The 27,593-nt window shown below is 41.4% G+C and overlaps 1 protein-coding gene across 2 annotated transcripts in view; it reads right to left on the bottom strand.

The window, feature by feature from the left end:
- Positions 1-9,871: 9,871 nt before the first annotated feature.
- arhgap35a (Rho GTPase activating protein 35a) overlaps positions 9,872-27,593 on the bottom strand; it is a 58,724-nt gene continuing 41,002 nt past the window's right edge. For both annotated transcript variants that reach the window (XM_061046539.1, XM_061046540.1), the window contains exons 3-7: positions 24,330-24,471; positions 18,293-18,370; positions 16,603-16,734; positions 14,827-14,932; positions 9,872-13,973 (exon numbers count right to left, since the gene is read on the bottom strand). In XM_061046539.1, coding sequence (XP_060902522.1) covers positions 13,490-13,973; positions 14,827-14,932; positions 16,603-16,734; positions 18,293-18,370; positions 24,330-24,471 — 942 coding nt within the window. In that variant the 3' untranslated portion in view covers positions 9,872-13,489. The remainder of the gene's footprint in view (positions 13,974-14,826; positions 14,933-16,602; positions 16,735-18,292; positions 18,371-24,329; positions 24,472-27,593) is intronic.

Raw genomic sequence — 27,593 nt, 5'->3', positions numbered from 1 at the left:
CGTGATTGACACGTAGGCAGGTCGGCGGGGGCCCGCCCCCCTCCTAATCCTGCCCTGTCAGCTCTAATTGGGGAGGTGGGGCTCTGTGTCACCAAGGTGACTGATTGACAGGACCCCAGCTTTGCATAGATATGAGGGAAAGGTGGGGAGGTTCATGCATGGCATAACACTGTTAACACTACTATACTGCTAATAGAGATGTGTGTGTGTGTGTGTGTGTGTGTGTGTGTGTGTGTGTGTGTGTGTGTGTGTGTGTGTTTGTGTGTGGTGCTGCTATTTGCTCATGCACATTCAGAAACACTAAGATGCAGGTAGGCGAGCACACTCAAGAACATGGTTGAGCACCCAATTCAAACCAAAACAATAACCATGAACAAAATCAATATGGAACAACGTCTGGAGTCCGGGACTGACGCAGAGTGCATCTACAGAAACACACTGACACACAATCTCCTGACATGCTGTGATGAAGAGCAGAGGTTGTTAATGCTACAAGCACTGAGTAACAAGATGCAGGGAGGAGCAATTTAGAGGTCCTCAATATGTTGAGGCCAATGAATGACGTGTCATGGGTCATACACTTTACTGTAACATTCTCACCTGTGGACACAGAACATATGCGCTGTGTTAGATGAAAGACTGTGAGTGTATTTGTACGTATATGTGTCGGGGTAATGCCTTCTGGGTACATTTGATTTTCTGTATAGCAGTGGTTGGGTTCCACTATGATGGAAAAGACAGAACAGGTAAGGTGTTTGGCAGAGACATGACGTGAGCTTAATACTAATGCAAACGTGCTCACACTGAACGTTAAACATGCTGAAGTGAAGCATGTATCATGTTTACAATCTTTCTTTTACGTTCCAACAAGTGTTAATGTTCAATCCTGAGGATGTGAATACAACACCATGGCATTCATGCAATAGTTGTAAAGGCATTTACTCCAAACTCAAGCTTGACCAATATACTGGTTGGCTGACGTAATCAAACTGATATGAATCAACCAAAGGTTTATCATAATTGGTTTACATGTATTTCTGATTTGTTCTGATATGAAAACGTTCCTTCCAGAACATTTAATTCAGAAAGCAAGGTTCTTTAAATACTCTATAAGAAAGTTATTTGATGAAATTCACTCAGAATCAGTAACCCTCATTAGCAATCAATATATTCTATTCTATCTTAAATATGTATTGGTCTCAAAAATCCCATCATATCCACCAGTCTCTAGACAAAATCAAACACATCAACTTCATGGTTAAGCCTGAAAGAAAGTCAAGCAATCAGCAGTCTTAACATCATCTTGGCACCATGCCTGTGTGTACAAATTGTAATAATAGTCCATCCGGTAGTTAGTGAGCAACTAGAGTGCGGATCAATGATGCAGGCTGATCTCCAAACAAGCTGACAAAGACGAGAAAAGAAACCTTCAGTAACTGTTTTATGAGTTAAACCAATGCAGTCTAATACAGCATCCCTCTAATAAATCCGACCTTTATGAAGGGTTTAATGTTCAAGAGGTGTCACCATTCATCTTTATGGTCATTTCGCAGGCTGTTGTTTATGGTGTTGTTGAATTGTATGAAGTGATGCCAATTTATTGTTTATCCAATGTATTTCACAAAACATGACCTCACTGTTCAAACAATTTATATCGAAGTGGTTAACTACTGTAAGGTGACCTAATAAACTAGTAATGCTGGAGTTTATGTCTGCAAGTTAAACTTGAGTTTGTTTTTTTAAGACTTTCTCTTTTATTTCCTTTTTGCTCTGGAAATGTGCAACGTTTATACATCCTCAACCCTCTAAAAAAAGTGTCTGAAGAAAAATGATTGTGGCTGAAAATCCTCAGAAAAGATGCATGAACTATAGTGAGGGGTCTAATGTTCTTTCTACTCACTTCATTGTGAGGCTTTATAGAGCATAAAGGTTCAGGACAATCATTATGAGGAACATGGAAATTTATACCACAAAGCATAATTTGTATGGCTTACAAATTGTTAATAAAAAAAACCTGCCCATATCTTTGTGAATGAATTTATTTGAGTGTGTGTGTGAGTGCATGTGTGTACGTGCACGCGCGTTTTGACTGACAGCTGCCACTGACCTGTGCCAGTCAGAGTGCCATGCTGCAGGGCGGGGAGGTCGATCGCTACGGAGACGACCTTCGCCCTCATCTGCATCCTGCCTTCATTAGCAGAGCCAGGCAAGGAGAATAACAACCCAATAAATTAATAAAGAGAAAGGGGGAGAGAGCAGAGGAGAGGAGAGAAGGAGGGAGGGAGGGAGCGGACAAGAGGGGAGCAGGCGAAGCAAGGGTAAAAAGGGAAGAGGGAGCGAAGGAAGGAAAGAGGCCCGAGTGAGTAAAGGGCAGGAAAGGAGAGGTATGAGAGGAAAAGATCGACGCAGTGAAGTATGGAAGGCTGGGAGCGAGGAGATGGAGGGGGAAAAAAAATAAAAAATTGTGTCTGTGTGTGCGTGTGTGTGTTTGTGTGTGTTAAGGCTAAGGGTATGCGGTCAGCCAAGGTAGAAAAAAGCTCACAAATGAAAAGTAAGGAGAGGCTGAAGGAGATGGGAAGAGAGACTAAAATGTAAATAAAAATTGTAATTCATCCCCAGCTATAGAATCCATATGTGGACACAAGAAGCATCTGCAGAATATTATGACAACGCACCAAACCAGTTATTCAGAAATGGTGAATTTACCCAAGAAGGGCCAGGAACAGATTTTGCAAAACATATCTCTGGGGCTGATTTAGGAACGTGGCTCCGAGCCCCATTTATACCGAAGAATTGATACATTACCATCTGTACTGGCTGTTAATGCCAGTATAGGCAGGGATGCTCTAGCTGGTCCACAGAGCAGCAGTTTGACGGGGCCAAATGTTACAGATTTCTCTCCTCACATTCATCATTAGGATGAACTTAGCATGCCAACCACACAGCAAATGTGTTGATAAAGTCTGAAGTTTGACCATCAACTATTGAACAAGATGCAGAGCTTTGCTAGTGTTGTTCACTAGCTAGAAGACGGGATAGAGGAAGATACCTCTCAAATACCTCCACACTCGCTTTAAAACACACAGCAGAGTCCAGGGGAAGCTTGCCGTGTAAATAAATTATGAACGAGTATGTTTCGCTGGATAGACTGTTGGTTGGGAGCTTTCCCAGGAGAGATCCAGTAATGATGCGTTCTCATGTTGTAGCAGAGTTGTATAGCTAGCTACACCACCTTCTATTACTCCATCTTAACAGCATGTAGGACGGAGATACAGCCTATCCTGTTACCAGGAGATCTGCGGTTTAGATTTCTTAGAGAGTAGCTGTTCGCAACAATCCAATCTAGTGTTCTTCATAGCAGAGCAGTGGTCCCACCGCCCTGACTGGCTCACCTAACTTTCCCTTTATCGATACCACCAGAAAGAGCAGATTTAAAACGGGATGCTCATTATCATTAACACTGATATCTTAACCACTCTCCATGCATTTACATTGTCTATACTTAGGTCACTTTGTTCTAGTTTGCATACTATTATCATCTAGATTGGAAGACCCGTGATGATATTAACGATATTTAACCATACAGTATATTTATTATTTCTGGATAACTATTTCAGGTGTTTATCAATGACTTAAGGCTATTTATATAATCAAAAAAGAAAACCTATTTTGATCGGTTATCTTTAAGTTGACTTTTTCATTTACCATTAGCTAACTATTACTGCTTACAGACTGCGGTCCTGAGACAGCACCGTAACAAAGTTCCGCCACCATTACGCTCTTGTGCTTACATATTGCATCCGTAACGGTGTATTATTGGTGTCCCAATGCGAAAGAGTGAAAGCAGCATATTTGAACACTTTTTTTTGTAACCATTTATCAACCAAATATAGATTACTTCTTTACAAAATGTGGTTTTCTATCTATCTTATCATTTCAACTATTTTTCATCAGCTTACTTTTAGCTAACCTTTAAACCACTTCTTTTTTTTTTCGTCTAACAATTTAAAGATGCCCCCTTGAGCCAAAAATTTTGTCTACTCCTCTATACTTTAAGCCAAAAAAAAAAAGAAGATTTATCCACTCTTATCTTTTTCAAACACTCTAGTTCAGAACAAAACCTAAGCTATTACTTTTAGCTTTCATTTAACTTGTTTACAGTCATTGAGCTTACTCTTTCAACCATTTACCCATCACTGTAAGGGAACTGTTTAAATGACTTGAGCATGTATAGCGCTTTTCTCTCGTCTTCTGACTACTCAAAAGTGTTTCCCAAACGGTCACACCCACCCATTCACCCACTGATGACAGAGTATCTAACTCATCAATTCATACACATTCACACGCCGCTGATGTAACAGCAGGAGAAATTTGGGGTTAAGTGTCTTGCAAGGACAAGGACACATCGACATGTGCCTGCAAGAGCTGGGGATTGAACAAACCCCGGACCTTTCACTGAGAGACAATCTACTCGACCACTGAGCCGCAGCCACCCTAACCAGTTTTCACCAACTCTGGATCTTCACATTGAGCTACTGAAAACTACTGCGTATCCTTTCTAACCCTGGCAACTGCAAAATTGTACAATGACCACTGGTTAGTAAAGGGAAAAAAAGGGAAATAGAATCTAAACTTCTTTCCCTTTTGCTCCTTGTGTTCGAAAAAGGCCGTGAAGATATAACACACATCACATCAACCAGATCCCTCTGTTGAGAAGACACAGGTAATGTGCCTGACCCTATTTTCTCCGTCTCTCTCGCTGAGAAGTGCTGCCTGTTCAGGGTCGAGGAGTGTGAGCGCCGGGGAGCCGGGCCTGCTGTGCTGGGGAGGAAATTCTCAGGGCGATCGATGCAAAGGATTAGGGCTGGCTTTGGGGCTCAGAGGCCTGGATCTGAGCAGTATTCTCAGTTGGGCCCATGGGAGAGCTGCAGAGGAAGGCTGGAGGGAAGAGAAGAGGAGGGCCGGGGGAAAGAGAGAGCTAACCTGGAACTGTCAGGAGGCTGAACCAGGGTTGGCCAGGCTGGGAATAGAAGAGCAGTCATGGTCCCACTTGACATTATGAATGGTGCTGAAAGTCTGCCACCCACTCAGACAAACACACACTGGCCGCTGTGATTAGATAACTGCAGAGCAAAGAGAAGATTTACTGTAACAAGAGAGCGAAAACCGATTAATACAGATGAAGTTAGTTATTTTGTCTCCTTACACTCCATATTTTAATTTCCTTCAGGCCAAATTGGTAGTTGTCTTCTAACTTGACGAGTGCAGCGGACAACAAAAGCCCCCCTCCGTCTGTATGTCTGCCTCTGATGCTCATGATTGGTCAGCGCATTCGCCAGCTCGCCGCTCTCCCCCGGGTACAGACGGTTGGATCCATGATTCATTTTGCAATGAGGAAAAAAAAAAAGAAGGAGAGAGCGCATGTGAGAGAAGAAACAGCCAAGACCACAGGGAAATTATACGGTGGAGCGGCGTGGTGGATCTGGAATTAAACGGCATAATTAATCAAGCAAAAATACAAGCACGTTGCTCATACATTTATTATTTGCATGTTTTCCACTCCAGGAGATGTAATCAGCAGATATACATCGGGGCTCCTGATCCGTGTCACAGGGACCTGAAAGGCCGAGCACCCATTTCGACCACTGACCCCGAAAGAGCAAAGTGGTATCAATTTTGCTCTGCGCTTAATTTTTTTTCCTCACTGACTCTCCTCTTCACGCCGTGCCCTTTGCCTCCAAAGTAATCTCCACAACAAGCAGAACAAGTCCCTTAGAATCATGTTGTTGTCTCCCTGTCCTTTAAATTAGGGTGTCTGCAAAATTGGGTTCACAAGTCTGGGCTCTCTGCAGAATTGTTCTGCATTATGCAGTGTGTGCACTTGACCTCGTGAAGAAAAAACTAGACACATTTTACAAGTTTCTAGGATGAAATTATCACAAAAATATATTCACACATCAGTAAGGAGCTGGGGAAAAAAATGTACATGCCTATTCAAAAAACTATCATATCTACCAAAATCCACGTCGTAAACTCGCCAACAAAGATAACTTTAGGCTGCATGCCACTGACAAACATTGCTATCCCACTACTGTTTTTTTTTATTAAATCATGTGTGATCACTTTCTTACTTTACTCCTGCCAGTCCTGCACAGATGATCCAACTATACTGAAGCTCTATTGGCTTTCTCATGTTCAATTAAAAACGAATTTATTATCCAAAAAAGATATTGTCGGCAGGTTAATTTTGTATAAACCAATTTAGTTCTTTGTTTTGTTGTTTCAAAATAAAATTCTGACTTGCGTACACACACTGGTTATGTGACCTTTACAATGTACACATTTTGGTCAACTTTGCTGAAGTTTCAATGTTTTTTTTTATTGTTTTTTTAATTAAAACTTTATTATCCAAAATAGTAAGAACAAGAATTATTTTGTGTCAGATTCATCTGGTTAGACTCCAGAGGATCCCATTCCAAGGTGGACCTTAGAGTCAAGGTGTCTTTTTAGAGAAAGCATTTAAGTTAATCCTGTAAAGACATTGCATACTCTATTAAAGTTTTCAAAGACACATCTTTCATGCTAAAATGTATTAGCCTATTTGTTGTGTCTTTATCTTGTTCTATAGGCCTACTACAAATAACCACTTATCTGATACATGCTGCTGTTATAGTTTCTTAACGCCCTTAATTCATTTCCAAAAAATGATTGAACAATCATTTTAATGTGATGCATTGTTTATATGATGTGGGAATAGTGATATTAGTCTTTAGGTGTCGCCTTTATAACAAGTTGTTGTTATTGAAGAAATATTGATGTATTCTTTTCACATGTACAGAGCAGTGTTGAATCTTTTGTTTTACCTACATCACCTGTACCTCCACCTATCTAACCCTCATTATTCTCATTATGCATAAATAGGCTACATCCGCCTTACAGTTTCAATCGTATCACTTTCCAGTTGGTCAATACGGCTTGTTCCTGGAGCGCCGTCATCAATCGAGGTATCAATATGGAAATACCAGTGTGACCCAGACATTAATCAATGGGTTCCTCGGGGAGGAGAAGGAGGGCAGGGGCAACGAAAAATCATCAATGAGACGGATCGGGCCGCAGTCCGGCTCGGACAGTCCGTATTGATAAGAGCATTTCCACCTGTAGCGGCTGGAGCGGAGAGACAGGCCGCATCTGAATTCAATACCCGCCGCCGCAGCTGCGAGCTACGAGCCCAGAAAGACACGGTTGAGCGGAGATACGTGCCTCGACTCATCATAAGACCAGTCTCTTTTTCTCCATATATGTCCCCCCCCCCCCCCCTCCTCTGTCTACGTCTGAACTTTTTTTTTTTTTTTTTTTACTCATGCCTCGCGCTAAAGAGGTAAGCTACCTCGCGCCTCTAATACAGAGCAACAATGACTTCAAATTAACTTCTTTGTCTGTATTCCGCGGCTTACTTTCCACACTCCTCACCTCCCCCTCCCCCTCCCCCTCCCCGCACACTCTCTGGAGTTTAGTCAAACCTTTTTCCCCCTCCTACAACTTCAAACCGTGAGAGGGGGGAGCGGAAGCTCGACATCAAAAGCCTTCAGATGCCGCTTCTCACGCGCCCATCTCTCTGTCAGCGCGGGATTAAAACGTCGTCTCACTGTTGACAACCAAACCTTGACCCAATCAATTAGGTCCTTGCTCTGCGTTTGCCTCCTCTTAACCAGATACAGCAAACTATTGGTCGTAGTGTGGGACAAGTCGGCCGCCTAGTGGTGCGCTCGCGTACGTACAACTAAGGAAATGAAGCGAAAATGCCCAGTGGAGAAATTAAACATTAAATAGTAAAAGGGGAAATTACTAACTGACAAAGTATTGAGCTATTTGACAGCTTCCCAAATTGGCCAGCTAAGTAATGTTGACGATCCCCATATTTGCCTTCCAATCATATCTCACACTGCTCTCTCCCTCATGACACTTGTTAAAGGTTAGAGTTCAGGGGTCCTGTGTCCTGTGTGCACACAGACCTGCCCTTTTCATTCCCAATCAGCTGCTCTCTCTAACTCTCTTTAATTCCTGTGCCAGAATGGAGAGATGCACCACAAAGGTCATGGACATGGATTTCCTTTGGTTTGACTCAATGAAAAGGTCAGATGAGGGCACCATGAAATGGCAGCAAGGCCTTCACATCGCCCTCACAGGGACGAGTCCTTGCATCACCCTGAAATGGCAAGGCAGGACCCTGAGGGGCTGCTCCCACAACAGCCAGGGGGTCCACTGGGCCCCCCCCTCTGACCTCCTCTGGGTCTCCTCTGGCTCCAGCATATCTAATAACAGTAGGAGATACAGAACGAAAAGAGGAGCAATTTGAATATCAATTTTTAGAGTAGGCCTATAGGTTTGAAATGAATGTAGCGAATTGATTTCTATTAAATATAACTTACAAAAGATAAACATTTAAATGTTTAAATGCTGAATAGGAGTATAAGGCTACAGAAGGAAAATAATGTTACTCTACTCTTCAGGCACTAACTCAAACTGTTTCTGTTAAAGTGTGTTTGAATACGGAATAGCAGCGGTATCTCTTTAGCTAGATCCTCCATAATTGGAAAGGTTATAGACTTACAAGATTCCCCCTGTCAACAGGCGTCCCTGCATGTGCAAGTTTAAGTGCCCCAATAAGCTCAAACTCTTTGTGTTAAATAATATGTGACATTCCTGCCCATGACCGCAACATACAATCTACTATCTAGTCAACAAACTCATATTCTAGTAATGTAATATTCTGTATTTTATGTAGGGTGAATTCAGGTATATTGGGACATGTTTTAAATTCCTGTCTTGTGTTAACTTTCTTGAATTAATTTTAAAAGGAAATTCAACAATTACATGTATGTCTATCCATTTGAGGATAAACGAATGTTTCATCATTTCCAAGGAGGCACACCATTTTATGTTTAAACTGATCCAAAACCTTTTTTTTCTGGTAACATTTGGGTGATTGGGAGAGCACATCTTATTATTGATTTTGGATAGTAGGGACATTTCTTTGTACATTATGAGTAAATTAAGGCAAAACAAAATGCTTTTAATCAACAATGAACGGAATTGTTACTGGACAATTGTATATGAACTGGCTTTTTGAGGTGTTGTCGTCATGACATTTTTTTGTGGTTGATTAGGGAGGCTGGTAGCCACTAATCTAGAGCATACAGAGCTTAAAAACTGTTTAATTGCAAGGTTATTGTCCCAATATCACCCAAAACCATGTTGTGCTGGGTGGCACAACATAAAAAAAACAACCCATTATAAACACTTTGTTATTGATGTAGTCGGAGAAGAATTTAAGATTTTTCCAAATTAGTAGCTTTGACAATTTAATGACCTTAAATTGAAAACTAGCTAAAGCCTCTATGTAATCGTGCTCACCTCCCGCATTGACCTTGTGCAGGTGTAGTAGGCTACAGGGTCAACTTCCTGTCTGGTTTTTTTTCCGTCTGATGTTTGCCTCGCTCACCTAGGCCTTCGTGATGTCACTACAATTAGGGCACGTTATTTTGCATGTAGTAATACAGCTAGGGCTCAGAAAAAACATTTTATTTTCATTTATTAGGTTTGGAAATAAATCCTATACTATCCCATTCAACCTTGTCACCCTGATATCACCCTAATGATTTTTTGCCTACTTTTCAGCTATTTCTGACATCAGGTCCTGTACTCTGCAACTTCGCTGCTAGATGCTGCTGCACGCTCCAGAGGAAATTCTATTCTCGAGCTTTCTTTTGTTTAATGTAAAATTAGTCACATATAATTTACCTACCTTCTCGAACTTGACCCGGATTATCCAAAGGTTACTTTTGTGTAAAGAACAACAACACAAGAAGCAGAAGTTTTACAAGATTTGATTTATTAACTATGGTACAGATCACATAAGGCCTTGCTGTATACATCATTCCCATTGAGACAAATTACCATACTCAGCAAATAATGAAAGTTTTTAAAGTTTGATGTTATCTTTTTACTTTACAGTACTTCATTTATTTATTATTTTGTTATCCCACCCTCACCCCCATCCCCCCATAATTTCTTAATATTTTTTTTTATCATCTCTTAAATAGTGAGAGTGGTGGAGCCCTCTTCCTCGGTCAGGAAGAAATCATGCACTATACTGGGCTGGTCTCTCAAGTGTTCACAAAGAAATCGTTTAAAAAATGTTTTGTATTTTTTAATAATTAAAATAAAACATAAAAAAGAAACTTTTATTTCTATCACCACTGACTAAAGGGAAAAATGTTAGACCCCCTGACATACCAATAAACAACCATTTGAATATAGTTTGCTTGTTTCTGATTTTAACTTAACAGACATCTGTCAACATTGTTGAAAAAATAAACAAAAAAGAAAAGCAATGCAGCCACATATCACTGAACCAAAGTCACATTTTTTAATTCAATTGTTCTTCTAAACTGTCACTTTGCTTCCCCTCTCTCCCTCAACCCTTTATTTCCACAGTCTTTGGCTGCCTCACAGTCAGTTCAGTATTAACGCATTGATATACACAGGTAACGCCACTGGCCAGCGTTCACACTCAAGTACCAGTGGTCACCCCTATTTCCTACCTCTGTCTCCCAAATAATGATCCTGTTCACCTGTTTGCCATCTGTCCTCCTCCCCAAATCTCTCCTCTTCCTCCCCCACTCCCTTCACACTTTCTTTAAGGATCAGTGTGTGTAATCTGGACGGGCTAACAGGGTTACAGGGTAATGATCGCAAGAAGAACTACATTCCTCTCCTATCCTTAGTTTGGATCAGGCTGGTGTCTGGCCATCTGCCAAGCACAGCTTGCTAGGATGTTAGCTCAAACCCACCAACCCAAACACAAACTCTTGATTCTGCTATCCTTGATCACACTCTCACACACACACACACAAACAGACACATACAAGGTAAATAGGTAGTGTAGACTGATAAAATCTCCCTTAAGAATTCAGTGATTGGTTGAACGTTTTTTTTCTCCTTTTGGACAAAGAGGATAGTCTGGGGAGACATGCAGAGATGCAATTCAGTGTCAAACAGAATTAATTGACCTTGGTGAGCATCTGTTTAACATTAACAGGCATACAGTGAGTTCATATGCGCACACCCTTTCTGGAGCTCAAACAAACAGAGACGTAAATGTTTGCACACATACACAAGCTTCCAGATAAAAGCTCAGCAACTCTCAACGAGCACTACCGCGCTGGTTTCTACGGTAACAGCAGGCTGGGGCTGAGGAATTCTGTGATGCTCCATTCCAGTCATGCAGACGGATGAATGGACTGTCTGTTCTATCTGCTGTCTCTCCCAAACCCGGACTGTCTCTGTTGGACTGGGAATGACTGGGGTAATGTGGTTGCATAACGGGGACAACAGCGGGAGTCTGGTGTAGTGGTTACACTTGTGCAAAATACCTATTGAAGTCAATCGAGAGCAGGCTGGAGTCTCCTTTCTAAAGGTGTGATGCTGTATCCTAAAAGGGCAACATGCTGAGGCCTGGAACAGTTGTTTCCAATTATGTTCAACAATAAAAAGCCTCCGTCCAGTCAAAAGCGTGAGCTTGGTTTACAGCTCTTGCTTGGGCCTTAAATGCTACATTGCGCCCCAATCTCCTAAATCTTCATGCCCTGCCACAAATATACAGCAGAAGTGGCATGCAAGTTTTTTAGCTGTGTAAAAAAAGAATTTTTTATCATCTCTGATTAAATGCACGCACGTGGCTACAAATCCTGAATCTACTTAATCTCAATTTGTGTGTACCAGATTTATAATGGCTGTTCTTATTTTATTCACACGTTTACACTACATGAGCTCTAACGTTAAAGTTACTTGAAATACAATGATGAAAAATCCTAACAATTGAACCTCTTAAGAGAATCTGACCTTACAATCTGACCTTACAAAAACCATGGTAGGAAAATGATGCTACACCCATGCAGCAATGGTGAGGTGAGGTTATGGCTGCAGTACCCAGTTCTTCCTCTAGATGTCAGTGGTGTGCTCCCAGAGAAAGAAAGAGCAGGGTGGACTGTCAATAAAGTGAACTGTGGCTGTCATGTCATTCATGTCAGCTCCAATTTAAAATGTGCCTTCAAAGTGCTCAGGGAAGTGCTTTTTTTGAACAAGGTCCTTACTGTGACAACTGCAGCGCTGACTCACTCTAAAAAAAACACCACAGCTTTAAAGAAGCAACATGACAGGTGAGGGTCCAACACTGAAATAATTCCCAGCATCTGCCTACAGCAGGAAATATGGGCACAACTAAAAGGCATGGATATGCTCACAGACAGGTAAGACAGCTGCACAGACACTTACACACAAGGCCACTCGTTGAGTGATGGCCAATTTTCCCAAGATTTTGTCTAATGAAATAAAATAAATGCAAATTAAGAAACAAGATTTTAACTGTTTTAAAATTCCCCTTTTTAAGCTTTTTTTGTGTGTTAGCCAGGAGGTCGAAGTTCAAGCCATGAGAGAAAGAGCAAACAGGACACCAGGTGGAGCCTTCCCAGAATGCCTGAGGTGTAAGAGCCCCCATAATCCCAGGCTCCAATTTGCTTCCTAGCAGATCCAGTCAGTTTGGATTTTTTTTTTTTCCTCTGTGCTTGGCATACTGCCACAATTGAAACTCAAATGTATCTGTGTGTGTGTTGCTGCGTGTGGGGTTGATAGATAGGAATGTGTGAGATGAGGAGGACAGAACATCCTGTCGGGTGAGTAGCAACACGTGTCTCTTGCTTAAGTCCTCATGTGCAGTGGCAAAATAAACTAAGATGTGTTCAAGGACTCGCTCTCTGCTTGAATCCTTCCCAGTTGTGGCCTCCAGGTCGTTATAGCAGGTGGATACGTTTGCAAAAATAACACGTGCAGCCCATCTTAATTCCCAGCAAAGTTCGAGGCGAAGGGATTGAGGAGAATGGTTGTCGGAGGCACACTGGCCACTGGGTGTTTTGTTTGTGTGTGTAGTGACGAAATCTCAACATAACATAGTTCAAATCCTCTTGCACATTACTCCTGAGTCCCTCCCTAAGTCCCTTTAACAGTTTCTGCCATAGTCTCACTCATCTATAGTGTGTTTGTGTGAAGGTTCTCTATAAGGCAAGGAGGGCACGTCTAGATGGAGTGAGACAAAAGGATGAAGTTGTGAGGAGAGAGGAAGATACTGCCAGTTCAGTGATTTCCCCTTTTCTGCCTTGTGTGTCTGTCCAGTTTTTCTAAAAGCAAGAGGGTCAAACAGCCCATCTTCTTCTTCTTCTTCTTCTATTTCTTCTCCTTCTCCCAAACATGTAGATTTCTCCCTGTACATACTGCATCTCACTAAATATCTCCCAACCTCTCATCCCACTTCCTGTTCTCATTTCAATTCATCTACTTCAATTTTCTCACCAAAAATCTCTTATCCTTAAATCCTTAAATCTTGTTTTCTGTCTTTGTTTTTTTTTATTCTATTATTCCCTTGATCCCTGGTTCACAGTGTGTGTTGTTCCGTAGGGGGGTGATGGGGGTGCAGAGAGGGTGGCAACAGGGCTGGTAGCGGAGACTGAGGAGTAGGAGGTGGGGAGTGGGGCGGGGACTGATGTTGATGGTGGTGGTGAAGGTGGTGGTGGTGGATAGGGGGGCCATAGTGTGGGATGACAGGAGGGGTGGCGGGGAAGACGTAGGGAGTTGGCGACGGAGTTGGAGAGGATGAGTAGCCACCGGCCATGCAGGAGTAAGCTGAAGAAGAGGAGGAGGAGAGCGTGGAGGTGGGGGACCCTGGGAGGCCGTCAGCCAGCGGCTGATTGTAGAAGAAGTATGCGCACTGGTGGATGAAGCCTTCGATGATTGTCTGGTAGGTGCGTGTGGCTGTCAGGGCGTCCATGGTAGTGAAGTCTGGTCTCATCAGAGTCGGCCAGAAACAGATGGAGAGGTTCTCACTAGTCATCAGGTTCTGCTTGTAGTTCTGGCCCACCCTGGGGGGAAAAAAACAACAACAAAAGTGTGAATTGGAAATCAACTGGCCAAATTTCAATTGCTAATTTTAGAAGAAAATTTAAAAGGGATACTTCAGTTGATTTGCTGCTATTGCAATTCAATTCACTTAGCAGACGCTTTTATCCAAAGCGACATACATCAGAGAGTAAGTACAACACTAACCCAGTCATACACCGCCACTCACATTAATTATGTCTTCTACCTTAATAAAGAAACATCAGAATGCAGGGGGCTCGTTTTAGGGTGGGGAAATGAAACTAGGTTCAAAATGAGAAAAAAATTGGGGGGGAAACGTAATTTCCCACACATAATTACCCTGTAGTATTGAAAACAATGGCTAATTGGCTATATATTTTAAACCTTCACTGATTGTTCAGTAAACGCCAACCTAAACATTCGGGCTCTTTATCTTACTAATATGGAATCAAAACTGGAAATGAAATGAAACCAGAAACAATAAGCAGAACCAGAATCTATGAAATTAAAACAAGCCCTACTTGTTGACCCATTGGAAATGGTGAATGTACAGATCATACGCTGAGAAGGTTGGAGCAGAATCTACATCTACTACTATGTTACTGTAAGCTCAATGCTAATGCTAACATGCTCACAGTGTAGCATGCTTTTCATCCTCTTTGTTATGCCATCTACACCCAAATAGAGATGAAATCATCACTGCAATAACATAGCTGGTCTTTTAACCTGAGTAAAGCCCCTATTCTGTCAATGTGCTAGTTTCGGTGATGTCACAGCGAGGTCACTCGTCCGTGTGACCGGCGGTGTAGTCAGCACGACTGTCAGAGACCATCTCTGACCCCGTCACTCACTCACTTGTTCAAGTGGCTGATGACATATTTGAAGACTTCATAATTCTCCCTGGGGAAGCGGCGCAGAATGTCCTTCATCGTCTGGAAGCGCTGTTCCCTATCGTTGAGCTCTGGATAGAGGCAGAGACAGAAGAGAGAGGTTAGAGAAGGGAGGCTGAATGAAAAGATTAAGGGGAAAATATGTCAGGGGTGTGAGAAAGCAGAAAGGGGAGGGGGGGGGGGGGGTGCAATGTAGAAAAGGAGAGTTCGGAGCATAGTCAAAGCAATTGGATTCAGTTTGAAGAAAATCTGTGCAATACAAAGTGATTTCATCCTATAGCCTTGCAAATTTAAAATAAAAAAAAAGATCATGAAACAAAGAACAAACACATCCCAGAGGAGAAACATACCGCATACACCCATTACAATGTCCTACAGATTGCACACAAACACACTCACACACATACATGGACTGGGTGTGTTAAGCCTGACAGCGAGGAGTGACTCAGAACAGCTGACGTCACTGGCTAACACAGTCCATTCTGTGTGTATGCGAGCGAGGCAGAGAGCAACAGAGAGCAGCAGTGGGACCAGCAGATGTTCTCCTCCTCATCACAAACATGATTTACAATCAGAGAATTTGACTTTATATTCCCCCAATGAGGTCAGCAGGGATCAAAAGCGGATTTTTAGGCGTACTGACTTTACACAGTTCCTCCCGCTTTCCATCTGTAATCAAAACTTGACATCCTACAGCTAATTTTAAGAAACGTCACCATGACAATATGCACTAAAATCCGCCCGCCCTGCTTTTCTTCATCTCTCTTTTTGCTGAAACTCACAGTCAAATAACTCAAATTTGGAAAATGCCAAGCACAATTGTGTGCTTTTCATGTCTCCAACTCCACCTCTCTCTTCTCCTTTTGCTCTATTGTGGCACAGACTGCAGCAGCTTTATCAGGTCTCTGTCACGGCTGAAGGGTCTCACTGGGGCCGTGAAAACACACACACACACACACACACACACACACACACACACACACACACACACACACACACACACACACACACACACACACACACACACACACACACACACACACACACACACACACACACACACACACACACACACACACACACACACACACACACACACACACACACACACACACACACACACACACACACACACACACACACACACACACACACACACACACACACACACACACACACACACACACACACACACACACACACACACACACACACACACACACACACACACACACACACACACACACACACACACACACACACACACACACACACAGAGCTTGGTGAGTGACAGCAGCCTTGCGGCCCGGGGGTAAATCTCTCTGGTGCGATGCAAAACTAAGCTACGCCTTAAATCTCCATTGGAACAGATTAGGGGACAGAAAAGGAGAAAGAGAAGCAGTGTAGAGCCTCATTTATCTAAGATATAACTGTTTTCTTATGACTTCATCCATAGTGCTGCTGCATCACTGCGTTATATGCAATCATCCGCACATCCTCCTGAAGCTTTAAATATTCTCTCCTCAATCCCTTTTTCCTCCAACCAGCAGGGCAAATCCGATTCTCCCCACGGATGGATTTGGATTGCCAGAGTTGTGCTTGTTAGGTTAAAGAAAAATCACAATGAACAGCGAAGGATTTAGGCAAAAATCCAATACACCTCGGATTTTTTAAGTGGAGAAGTTCCCCCCACATCCTCAGACCCCATGTCCCCCCTCCCACCACGCAGCCCGGGACTTACTGAAGGCCTCCACCAGCTCTCCCTGCATGCTGTAGGGCACCAGAGGGTCAGGTAACTCGGAGAAGAAGGCCTTCATGGCTCCTGCTACTGTGTTGATGGAAAAGTCTTTCTCCACCAGGTCCAGGCTGTGGTCTAGGGAGAAAAATGGAAATAGAAAGATGTTTTTAAGCACATATCACAATTGTATTTGCATATAGTTAATAAGAGAGGAGCTAAAAAAAAAAAAAAATTCAAATAAAATCTATATAAAGATACTGAAAAATACTGTAATGAATCTGGCAACCGCCCATTAGTTGACAATTTAAATATGTCAACAGTCAGAGATTTGTCTTCTTTTGAAACTGGTCCTCATTTTTAAATTATTAATAACACTTATTGTGTTAAGGATTTCACTACAGCTGGTTTATCTTATCACATGTTAGTCATAATAATTACAACAATATGTCCGTGCATTTTCAGGGAAGGCAGCACGAGTTTGGCTTGACCAAACAATGAACAAAAGTTAATAAATGGAATTAATTGACCTTTAAAATGAGTTTTGCATTGATGTGATGGAAGAATTTTAATTCATAGGGTTCATAAGACACAGATATTACTTCCTCCTTACTTATAACTTACTTTAGTGTGTACTAATTGTAACTTACTAATTTGATTGTTCACATAATTTGTAGACAAACCAACACCATCACCTCTGTTTTAACTTCTCAATTTACCATGATATACAAATTTACCACAGTTTCATTTTGATGTATGATGGACTTTAATAAAAAGCAGAACCTTGGACAATTAGAAAGAAGGTTTGAGAAAATCCAGAGATCCAGACACTACAGTGGAGCTCCAGAGACGGGGTACACAAGAGACTTAATTAAAAAAGCCATTTTCTGATAAGTTTTGACTCTACAAAAGGTAGTGTGTGTCAAAGAAAGAACGGTAAGAAGAAAGTAGATGGGTTAGCAAGTTCTAAACCAGACTGAGAGAAGCTCCCATTTTTGAGAGTTATTAAAGTGCTGTGCTTGTGATGCTGCTTCCTCCTGTAATGACTATCTGGATCTTGAGGTAGCTGATGAAGGGCCATCGTCTGCCGAGCCATGAGACACCTATGCTGTAATTGTCTTGTTCCACTGTCCCACAGGCTCACCATGTTTCAATGAGGGGCTTCAACTCTGATTACCTGGGTTGGATTTAACCTGAAGCAGACACACACGCACGCACGCACGCACACACACACACACAAACACACACACACACACACACACACACACAAACACACACAAACACACACAATCGCCATCTTGACCTGCAATCCATCTCTGTAGCGACATGCTTCATTAACCAAACCAATCTGGGGGTAATTAACTGCCCACACTAGACAGACACATGCTCGGAGTCTCACATTGGGAAAAACCTTGAACCAGCACATGTGTCAACATGCACACGCGCACAGGTAGCAGGTAGAAGATTAAGGAGGCAGCTCAACACTCTACAAGGAAGCCGAGGCCAATTCCCTAGGTACAATGCTGCTCACTGGTTAATTAAGGGGATCCAGGCGTGTTATAGATAAACTCAGACAAACCCACCAGCACTTTAATGGCCTTTTCTTAGTTTCTTAGTCCTATATATGAACAGCTGAAGCAAGAATGAGCAGGCGTCCTCATGTATGTGGGAGAACAGTAAGCAGGAAATAACAAACCTTGGTCAAATTGCCGCTGCATGCTCTCCATCTCTGCCTTGTTGCCGCTCACCCTGTAGATGCCCTCCGTCAATAATCCTAGCACAGGAAGATAAGAGGAATATTGTTACATCACAGTTTCATGTTTAAAGCGTTAATTGTTGCAGATCAATTATGGTTAGATACATCGTTACGTTAGGTATAGGAGCACAAAGTAAAACTACAACAGGCTGGTTTAATGGTCTCTACATATGTTCACTTCAATTTAAACACACTATTAGCACTACTTTTAAATCTCGTAAATAACTCCTGCTGGCCAACTGAGAGCCCACTAACGCAGTGCCACACAATTTTAAATGAGAGAATGCCGATGTCTCTGACACAAAAGTGAATATTGGGAGGATATTTTAGTGCATCCACAATTTTCAGAAAGGGAAGTGATAAATAATAATAAAAACAACTTCATTTATATAGCACTTTTCAAAGCCAAGAGCTTTACCAAGAATACAAATAAATACACAAATTGACAAATAATAAAACCAATAGTTAGGCAAATAAACAGGTATTTGAAATAAACACAAGGTGCCAAATCAAAGGACAAGCGACCAGTGAAGGGAACCCCCCCCCCCCCCCCCCCATCCCAACCATGAAAGAAGAAATGGGAAAACAGAAAGACTGAGTGTCTGCAGAAAGATTTTGGAAAGAGAACAGGGAATGTAGAGCCAGGGCTTCATGCTTAAAAAAAGGAAGGAAAAGCTACTTCATTTTCTGTTCAGAGGTACAATATATCAAAATTGTGTCTAAAATGCTTTGTCTGGTGAAACCTGTTGTCACCTCTGTGCCAGAATGTGTTGAACACAAATAGAGGGAACATTCAGCCCAATCATTTTGAAGACAAACACTTTAGCTGCGGTAGTAAAAAAAAAAAAAAAAGTAGGTAGATACAGAAGTCGACTTTAACTGGAGCTCCCCATTCATCACTGCAACAAAACAACTTGATAGAGTAGGAATACAACAGCCTGCTATTTTTCATACAATTATGTCTATCGGTCCTTGTCCCTTTTTCTTGAATGTGTGTTTTTCATGCTTTAATGGCTTTCAGCAGGTGGAGTCTGGTGCAATATGATGGAAGGAGTCAGTATAATAATTATTTAAGAAGCCTGTTGGTTGTTATTTTCTATGTACAGCAAAATCTATTCTTCAATAAACTATGTGATTGAAAAGACTGTCAGAGTTTTATCAACTACCTAAAATCTCTGACATTGATTTTTCATAGCTTCTGGAGGCACTTTTATTTAATCGCTGATCTTTAAGTTGATACAAGGACGACCGAATAAATAATCTATTACTTCCTCCCATGTTGGACAACTTTTGTCTTACCGGACAAATTTACACCAACACCAGAAAGTGACTTATTTAAGCTTTGCTGTTTTCCAGACATTCATGAAACATGGCTTAAAACAGTCCTGCATCAGATCTCATGTAGCATATTGTATCAATTCAATTTGTAGTTTAAGTAAATATCTTCTTAGTTGAAGTAAATATCACTTTAAATCTAGTTTTTAAGCAACACACCCTTGTACTCTGGAATAGAAAACACAATCAAACAAGTCCAATGAGGACAGTGACGAGTCTGACGACAGCAAAGACACATCTGGAGTGAGAGAGCTCACTTCATTTTCTCTCATTAATTATTCTTGCAGTTCATATAAAAATAAGCTTTCATCTCCCACCCTTGATATTCTCTCTTCGTTCACACTTTGCCGGTGATTCAGGGAGACAAAGAGCAATCCAGAGGGAGCGAGGGAGATAGGGAGTGGCAGAAAAAAGAAGGCGAGATAGAGAGAGGCTGGGAGGAAATGAGAGAGCTCTCAGTCAGGGCATACAGCATCGATCTGCTCCTTCTACCAATCAATTATCCACAAAGGCTTTTCTAGCCAGACACTGGGAAATCAGGGATGGGTGGAGAGATAGAGAGAGGGAGAGTAGTGTAGCAGCTGTGAGGAGAGAGAGAGTGAGAGAGATAGGGGCAAAATAGGACAAGCACCCAAGTTTGAGGAAGATAGTGGGGGAGTGTGAAGACACAGAGGAGAGATTCAGACTGATGACAAAGAGAAAGCGAAAAAATGAAGGGATTAAGATAAGGAGGGATATATAGGGGGATGCGAAATGTGTTCGAAACAACAAAACACATAAAAGATGGAGGTCCACATGAGACAGGAGGGGTGCACAAGGCAGAGGGAGGGGGGTCAAAGTCAGAGGATGATGGTGGTGAAAGAAATAGGTTTGTAACGAGAGTGTGGAAAGGTGAACGCTCAAACATAGAAGCATAAAGGATCCTATTCCTCTGTCTCACTGTTAACAATCTTCTAAGCTACAAGAAAACCTTTAAACATCTCATATCACAACATGATGTACAAGTTCAAGTCCATTTACTTTCAATCATTTACATGTGCTGTCATTAAGTGATCTGTTCATATTAAAAAATAATTATCTCCTAAATCTCTAAGTCCAGTGTCCAAGACTGTAAAGTGAGTTTAACTCCTTGTCTGACGATCAGTAAATTCCTCCCTCCGATAGGGCAGTACTCGTCGATGAAGTTGGACTAAAGCTGGTTTATTGCAAAAGTCAACAAACAGTTTAGTGTGTGTCTCTCACAATTGCACAGTCAGAGAGTGAAGAGAGTCTCTCACTTCATATACCCTCATTCAGTACACACACAAATAGGACCTGAAGCCAAAGAATACAACCACATACAGTAGTGACCGCTTCAAATAGTATTCATGTGAACAAAAATATAACTGTGAACCTGCAATAACACAGAGTAGAGTATGATAAATACTCCTGCAGCATGTAACTGTCTGACAAACCTACAGCTGATCCCAAATCAGCCCAGAACCACAGCGACTGCCAGGAGCCTGATATAGAGTTCAGTCACTGGGTGCTGCCCTTTATGTCTCTATGGAGTCCCTTACAGCAAGCAGGTATGCTGCAACACACTAACACACATTCATCACCTGGCTACCCATGAACAGAACAACAAACTGCAGCTCCCGCACTGAGACAAAACTCAGCAGAGCAGAGGACAGATAAAAGCAGTCACTATGGATTGATTTTATACAGCTGTTTTTCCTGCAAGAGTGCAAGAAAATAACACAGAAAAGCACTTCTATTATTCCCAAGGACAAAAGAGGGAGCATTGAAGTAAAATTAGGACAAGCAACAAAGAAAAAAAACAACAATTGAATAGAAAAATCAAAGAGAAAAAAATAAAGTGGGATTTTTGTCTCAAAAAAAAACAACTTTTTTCCCCATAATTTGAAGTTTTCTGACTAGCAAATACAAAAAATGAAAATTTGTCTGAGGGATATCATCTTGGCAAAAGGTGTCACTCTTTTCCAAATATAGGATTAACATACTAGACTAAGTAACATTTATAGCATATAGGAATAAACGCAGAAATTCTAAGGTAAGGTTTAAGTTGGCTGTAACTATTTTTGCTTAAGAAACAGGGAAAACGGGAAGGATGTAGGTCAGAGCAGCAGGCCAAGGGTCAGTCTCACAACTTCACTCATTATCAGCTCACACTATAGTGACAAACATATAGTGTCAGCGCCGTGTGCTCATTTCCTGAGTGCCATTATACTCCCAGATTGAAGACACAGATACAGGATAAGTAGAGCCTGACTTCTTAGAGCGAGTACATTAAAAAAAAGAAACACATTGTAACTCATTTCCCCTTCCAGATGAAGTCATTCTGTGTGTGTGTGTGTGTGTGTGTGTGTGTGTGTGTGTGTGTGTGTGTGTGTGTGTGTGTGTGTGTGTGTGTGTGTGTGTGTGTGAATCATTGTGTACTACACGTGTAAAGTAAAAATATCTGCGCAATGTATGTACACACACATATACAGTATAACAGACATAGGCTGAAACACAGAGAAAAAAGCTGAGCCCAAACATTCTTCCAATTTCCCATGTTGTGATATTGACCGGATAGGGGGAGCAATGTGGAAGAACATTACCTGGCAACCCCAGGCTAAAATACACACCACCTCACAAAAACTAGCACACACAAAGAAAGCTGACAAGAGGAAAGAGAGGGCAATGAAGAAGGGAGAAAAGAGATGGAGGAGGAGAGAAATGCAGTGAATTGTGAGAGGCGACAGGACAGGGGGAGAAAAAAGAAATATAGGTTAGGAATAAAGATGAAAGATATCAAATGTGACAAGTGAAGGTACTCGGAGCAACAGGGGAGGAAAGATGACTGGATCAGGAGAAGAAAGTAGAAAGAGGAAGCAGAGGGTTAGGCAAAAGAGTGAGTGTGTGTAAGAGGTGGTAAACACCTCTCGAGGAGCTGTGTACTCATCCCGACATCTGAAGCCTCTATGTATATAAACGTATATTCAAACTGGTTTTCTTCTTTATCAAGATGCGTGTGCTGTGACTGTTAAAGTTTACATCCAAATAGCGTGAGGTAAAATCCAACGCGATGCCTCTTTATCCAGGGTTTTTGCCCATCAACTCCTACACAGAAGGAAGGCACTGGATGTTTTGTAAGGTCACAGTAATCCACAAATACAGAGTCTCTAATCGGGACAGAGATTACAGTTGAATGATTTGGCACGTCAGCCAGCACAGCCATGTTTTGAAAATCTCACTTGCTCTGATGTGACTCACTTTATGAAAAGGTGACAAAAAAGACAATTCTAAGCAATGAAAGTGCACATTTGTGTTTACCTTTAGGTTGATGATAGACTTTCCTGAACTACATTAAGGTGCTTTACAGTAAGACAAACATCCAATTTAGGAGAGGAACTGTTATTGTCATGACCTCGGTGTTTAATTTAGAACATTTAAGGAAAGCTTTTTACACTAACACTTATGTTAGGCTGATTCTGCTATTTAAGTACAACTTCACCAACATTTGTAGAGCTCTGAGATTGCATTTACTTATGGAAAAAAGGGGGGAAAAAAAAGGGAACACATTATTTTATTGGCCCGTCATTTTTTATACTGTATCTCTGTGTGAAGTTTCTTGTTGAAAAATACAGAATTAACTCTTTCACTGAGTTCAGATAAATAATAGGCATAAGTTTCTTGCACAGTTCTTGAAGAACGACTTAAACTTGCTATGCTGAGATAATAAAGAATATTTTATGATCACTTGTACTGCATTTAAATTAAACTTTCAATGAAATGTAATAGCTTGCGAATAAATTAATGATTAGATAGAAAAATCTCGATGTCTGGGAGTGGAGGTGTTGGACACAGACGATGGCTTAAGCATCTTAAATCCTGGTGAAAGTCCAGCCAAGAGAGCCAACAGAGAGACAAGTTCTGATATCTTTAAATACACATCAGTGCTGCAGTGAGACGGCTCTGGAGGAACAGCTGGTGGCAGACTGAGGGCAGTGGGGCACCAGGACAGCCTAGCAGGGGGGTTGGCATCTGGGCAACAGGGTAACAAGGTTAGAGGAAGCTATCTAAGCACATCTGTCAGAGGAGAGGAGAGGAGAGAGGAGGAGATATATTTCCTCGTCATCTGTTTTCACTGAGCCTCTGACAAATCTTTGTTAGTTTTTTTACTGAAAGCCAACACAACCTTCAAAATAATTCAGTCAGAACTAACTGTTGGATAACACACTCCATTTTGCCTTTTTAACAGGTCTCTAGCTTTTCAAAAAGTTAAAGTAAATTCAGGTCCATGGAGGTGCTCATCATAAAGCCCAAAGCTTTGCCAAGCGCTCCCTTTTTTTTTTTAACCGGAACAAAGAATAAGGGAGACATAAAAGAAGACACAAAGGCTGTTATGAAAAAAAAGAGGACTGTAAAATCACACTCGGGCAGACCATTGTAGGTAACAATCCCACCAGGGAGGAGGATTAAGTTGAGGCAAAAGAAGGAAAAAAGAGAGATCAAATGAGAAAGGTATAGCATACTGAAAGAAGAGTGGATGCTTTGATATCCTTATTGAGATTGTAAGAGAAAAAACCTAAAACAAGCTTGTCTGGCTTGCTGTCATTTAGCTCTTTTTTTAACGTGAAGTCAAACAGATTCTCACCTGTTGTTTCAATGAAACGGATGCACTTTTCAATGAAGACAGGGATGGGCCTCTCCAGACTGACCACGCTGGTCAATGGCATGCCAAAGTAGTTGCTTTCGATGGGTTTGGAGATTGAATGCCTGGGTTTGGATCTTGGTTTCTGGAAAATAAAAAAGTTGAGAAGAAAGAGCAGGTTATTTGATGAAAACAATTCAACATAAATTGAGACTGACTGACATCGTCACTGCTGACGTAGGAAAACATTTCCCAAACTGACGCTCAGCCCAGAGGCGTTGCTCTTGAAATAAAATGACTTAATTTATTTAGAATAAATCATGACCTTATTTTAATAAGACAATGCGTTTCCGTGTTTGGATGAGCTAAAAATGTGAAGAAGCACACGTGCACACTCATCCAGCACATTCCTATAAACCTTAAACTGATAAGTTATCACAAATTCCAGTCTTGAGCCCTGTTCTGTGCAAAGTGAGATAAACATCAGATCCTTCATCACTCTGGACTATTCATTCTTGCCCTCCTTCCTCTGGCATTCTGTGTTTCACCTCTCTGCAATTCCCATATAATCAATTATATAATCTTATTTATTGTGTATCTCACATAACTCTCCTGTTAAAAGACCTCTAACACACTTCTGCGACATATCCAGCCTGCCTGCATATTGCTGCGGCATCAGTTATTGTATTGCACTTTAATGGAGTTCAGTGGGAATGTTTTGAAGGCCCATGAGGCCTGGATCTCTAGTAAGTCTGTCAGGCCCCGGTGGGCTGCGCCCCGACAGGCTGCACCCCGGCAGGCAGGGTGGTGAGGCAGGGCTGCATGGTTGGCTAGTCACACAGACAGAGGGAGTAGTACAGGCCTGACAGACAGACACAGGAAACAGAGCAGAGGAGTGCTCATTAGAGAGAAGGAGCTCTGCGTGCCCTCTGCTCCACATACTGGCCTCACTGCACTCCAAACATTTAGATACCACATATACAAAGTAGCTCACAGCTAACTCACAGGAACCACTAATTAAGACTCAAAATCTCACCTAGAAATTCACTGCACTGCCTGATTTGTGAACTTCCAATAGCAATGTCTTTGTTGTTAGTCTTAGCTATAGTATCTGCAGGCTAGATGGTGCTAAGGTATCACCCTTAATTAGGATTTCATTTAGAGGAGCCAGAACAAATACATCTGCACTCCGAGCAGCAACCTCCGGTCTTGAAAAATGAAGCCAAGGCAGAAGTGCAAAATGATTCAGTTCGTCGAGTGTCTGCTTGAAGTCACATACACACCACAGCCAAAGAAAAGCCTGTTTTTACAGCATAAATAGACATGTTTACAGCTTGATACAAAAAAATGAAATTACTGATTAGTTTTTGTCATCATGGGCACACATTGTATGGGGCGTGAATTTTTTTAAACATCTCGGTTTTGATTTTATAAACAATACGTGTAGTCTGAGACGGCATTCCCAGCATGGCGGCTGCTGCCGATGAGCCTCCTGAGCCCCCTACCTTAACAGATGGCATCACTCAGGCTTCACCCATTAATATTTACAGTCTATTCTGCACACCAATATTATTATTATTATTATTATTAATGACCAAAACGTTTTTAATACAGATAAATCATTACCAGTTTGTTGGAAAATATTTTTTGAAATGATAGACCAAGTAAACTGCAAAAAATCATGACAATCATTTAATGGCAGCTCACTACCATAAAGTCTATCTTCAATTTTACTACGCCTAATTCTATTAGAGTTTGTTTTTTTTATCCTTAAAAGTTCATATTCACATTAACTTTCATTATGTCATTTTCACGGTTTTAAATTTACTGTTATGTTCTGCTTAAAGTAAGTTGTCTTATTCTTTCACGTCAAACAGAGATGCAACTAGCAATTCTCTTTATTACAATTAATCTTGAGTGTTCTTGAAATTGCTGGTACAGGCAAATGATTTCCTCTATCATCATAACACTTTTCAATTATTTTATCAGTTGACCTATCACTGCAGCTCTAACTGCAAACTATCGTTACCCAGACATTTTCTTCTTTTTTTTAATGTTCATGTCAACAAGTTAAGAAATGTGGTTAATTTATATTGTTAAGCTGCTCTCTCAAGTTGTTTTTATTTCTATTAGCCTTTAAGACCTAGAATAATTATGCTCTTGAATCTGAGGAGTTTATCTGTAAGTAAACTGGCAAAAACAATACAGTCACGACTTCATCATAGTCAACAGAGTGCTCAAGTGTCAGGACGTATAATGTCATAAAGCTAGCTCTGTTTCGCTGGCTGACTTACTGGAGGAGATTGTACTCTATTCAACAAAGCCCCTGAGATGTTGAAGAAAGCTCTCCGCAGGAAAACATCGAGCTTCAAGGACTCCAGACTTCCCCAACAAATATCTAGTCCAGCTATCTTTCTGTTATAAGCCCCACATGAGCCGATTCCTTCCTGGAATGCCTTCACTTATCTCTCCCAGCTACGTTCCCTGCTGCCTCGTTTGATCCCTCTGTGACAATCTACATACAGAGATCCTTACACTTGTGGCCATTAACCAAACATCTGCACATCTAAAATTGAAGCGTGTCTTCATGGGAGCACAAAACCACTCACATGAGGCTTTCATTTATTTAAAGAAGTAGTAATAAAAAGACAAGATGCTACAACACAACATCCTCTGTGATAGCGGAGAGCAGTGCTGTCATAATTTACTGCCAAGTAAATTTTGTGGCTCCAAGTAGCAGCTCATAATTTATTTGTGTCCTATTTCACTCACTGTGATGAATATCTGTAACCTAGCTCAGTTTAGCATACTGTCTAAATGCTGTTCCTTTTCCTTCTCACTGTCTTCTCCCCCTGCAGTTTTGCCTTATGGCCACTCCTTTTAGTTGCTGACTGAGACAGGATATGTTGCCAGCGCTGAGAAGACAAAACAGACCTCTACCACAGAAGACAAACAAAACACATCCTTAATAATAACATACAGACACCCTACTGAGGGTTTACATATACAGAACACTGAAAAAAAAAAACCCTCTTCTTTCTCTACAGCTCCTGATATTCTTTCACTCTCTTTCCCTTTTATTGTCCCCATCACTTCTAATTTTGTTTGACGACATGAGACTGGAACTAGGTGACTGAGGAATTTGAAGCATTCCTCTCACTGAATGAGAAGTTTTGCAAAAAAGCTGTAGCACAGAGAAAGAGAAATAGAGAGAGAGAGAGAGAGAGAGAGAGAGAGAGAGAGAGAGAGAGAGAGAGAGAGAGAGAG

Source organism: Labrus mixtus, chromosome 9 (genome assembly GCF_963584025.1).
Source record: "Labrus mixtus chromosome 9, fLabMix1.1, whole genome shotgun sequence".
NCBI lineage: Eukaryota > Metazoa > Chordata > Actinopteri > Labriformes > Labridae > Labrus > Labrus mixtus.
This window is presented reverse-complemented; position numbering and strand designations above follow the sequence as displayed.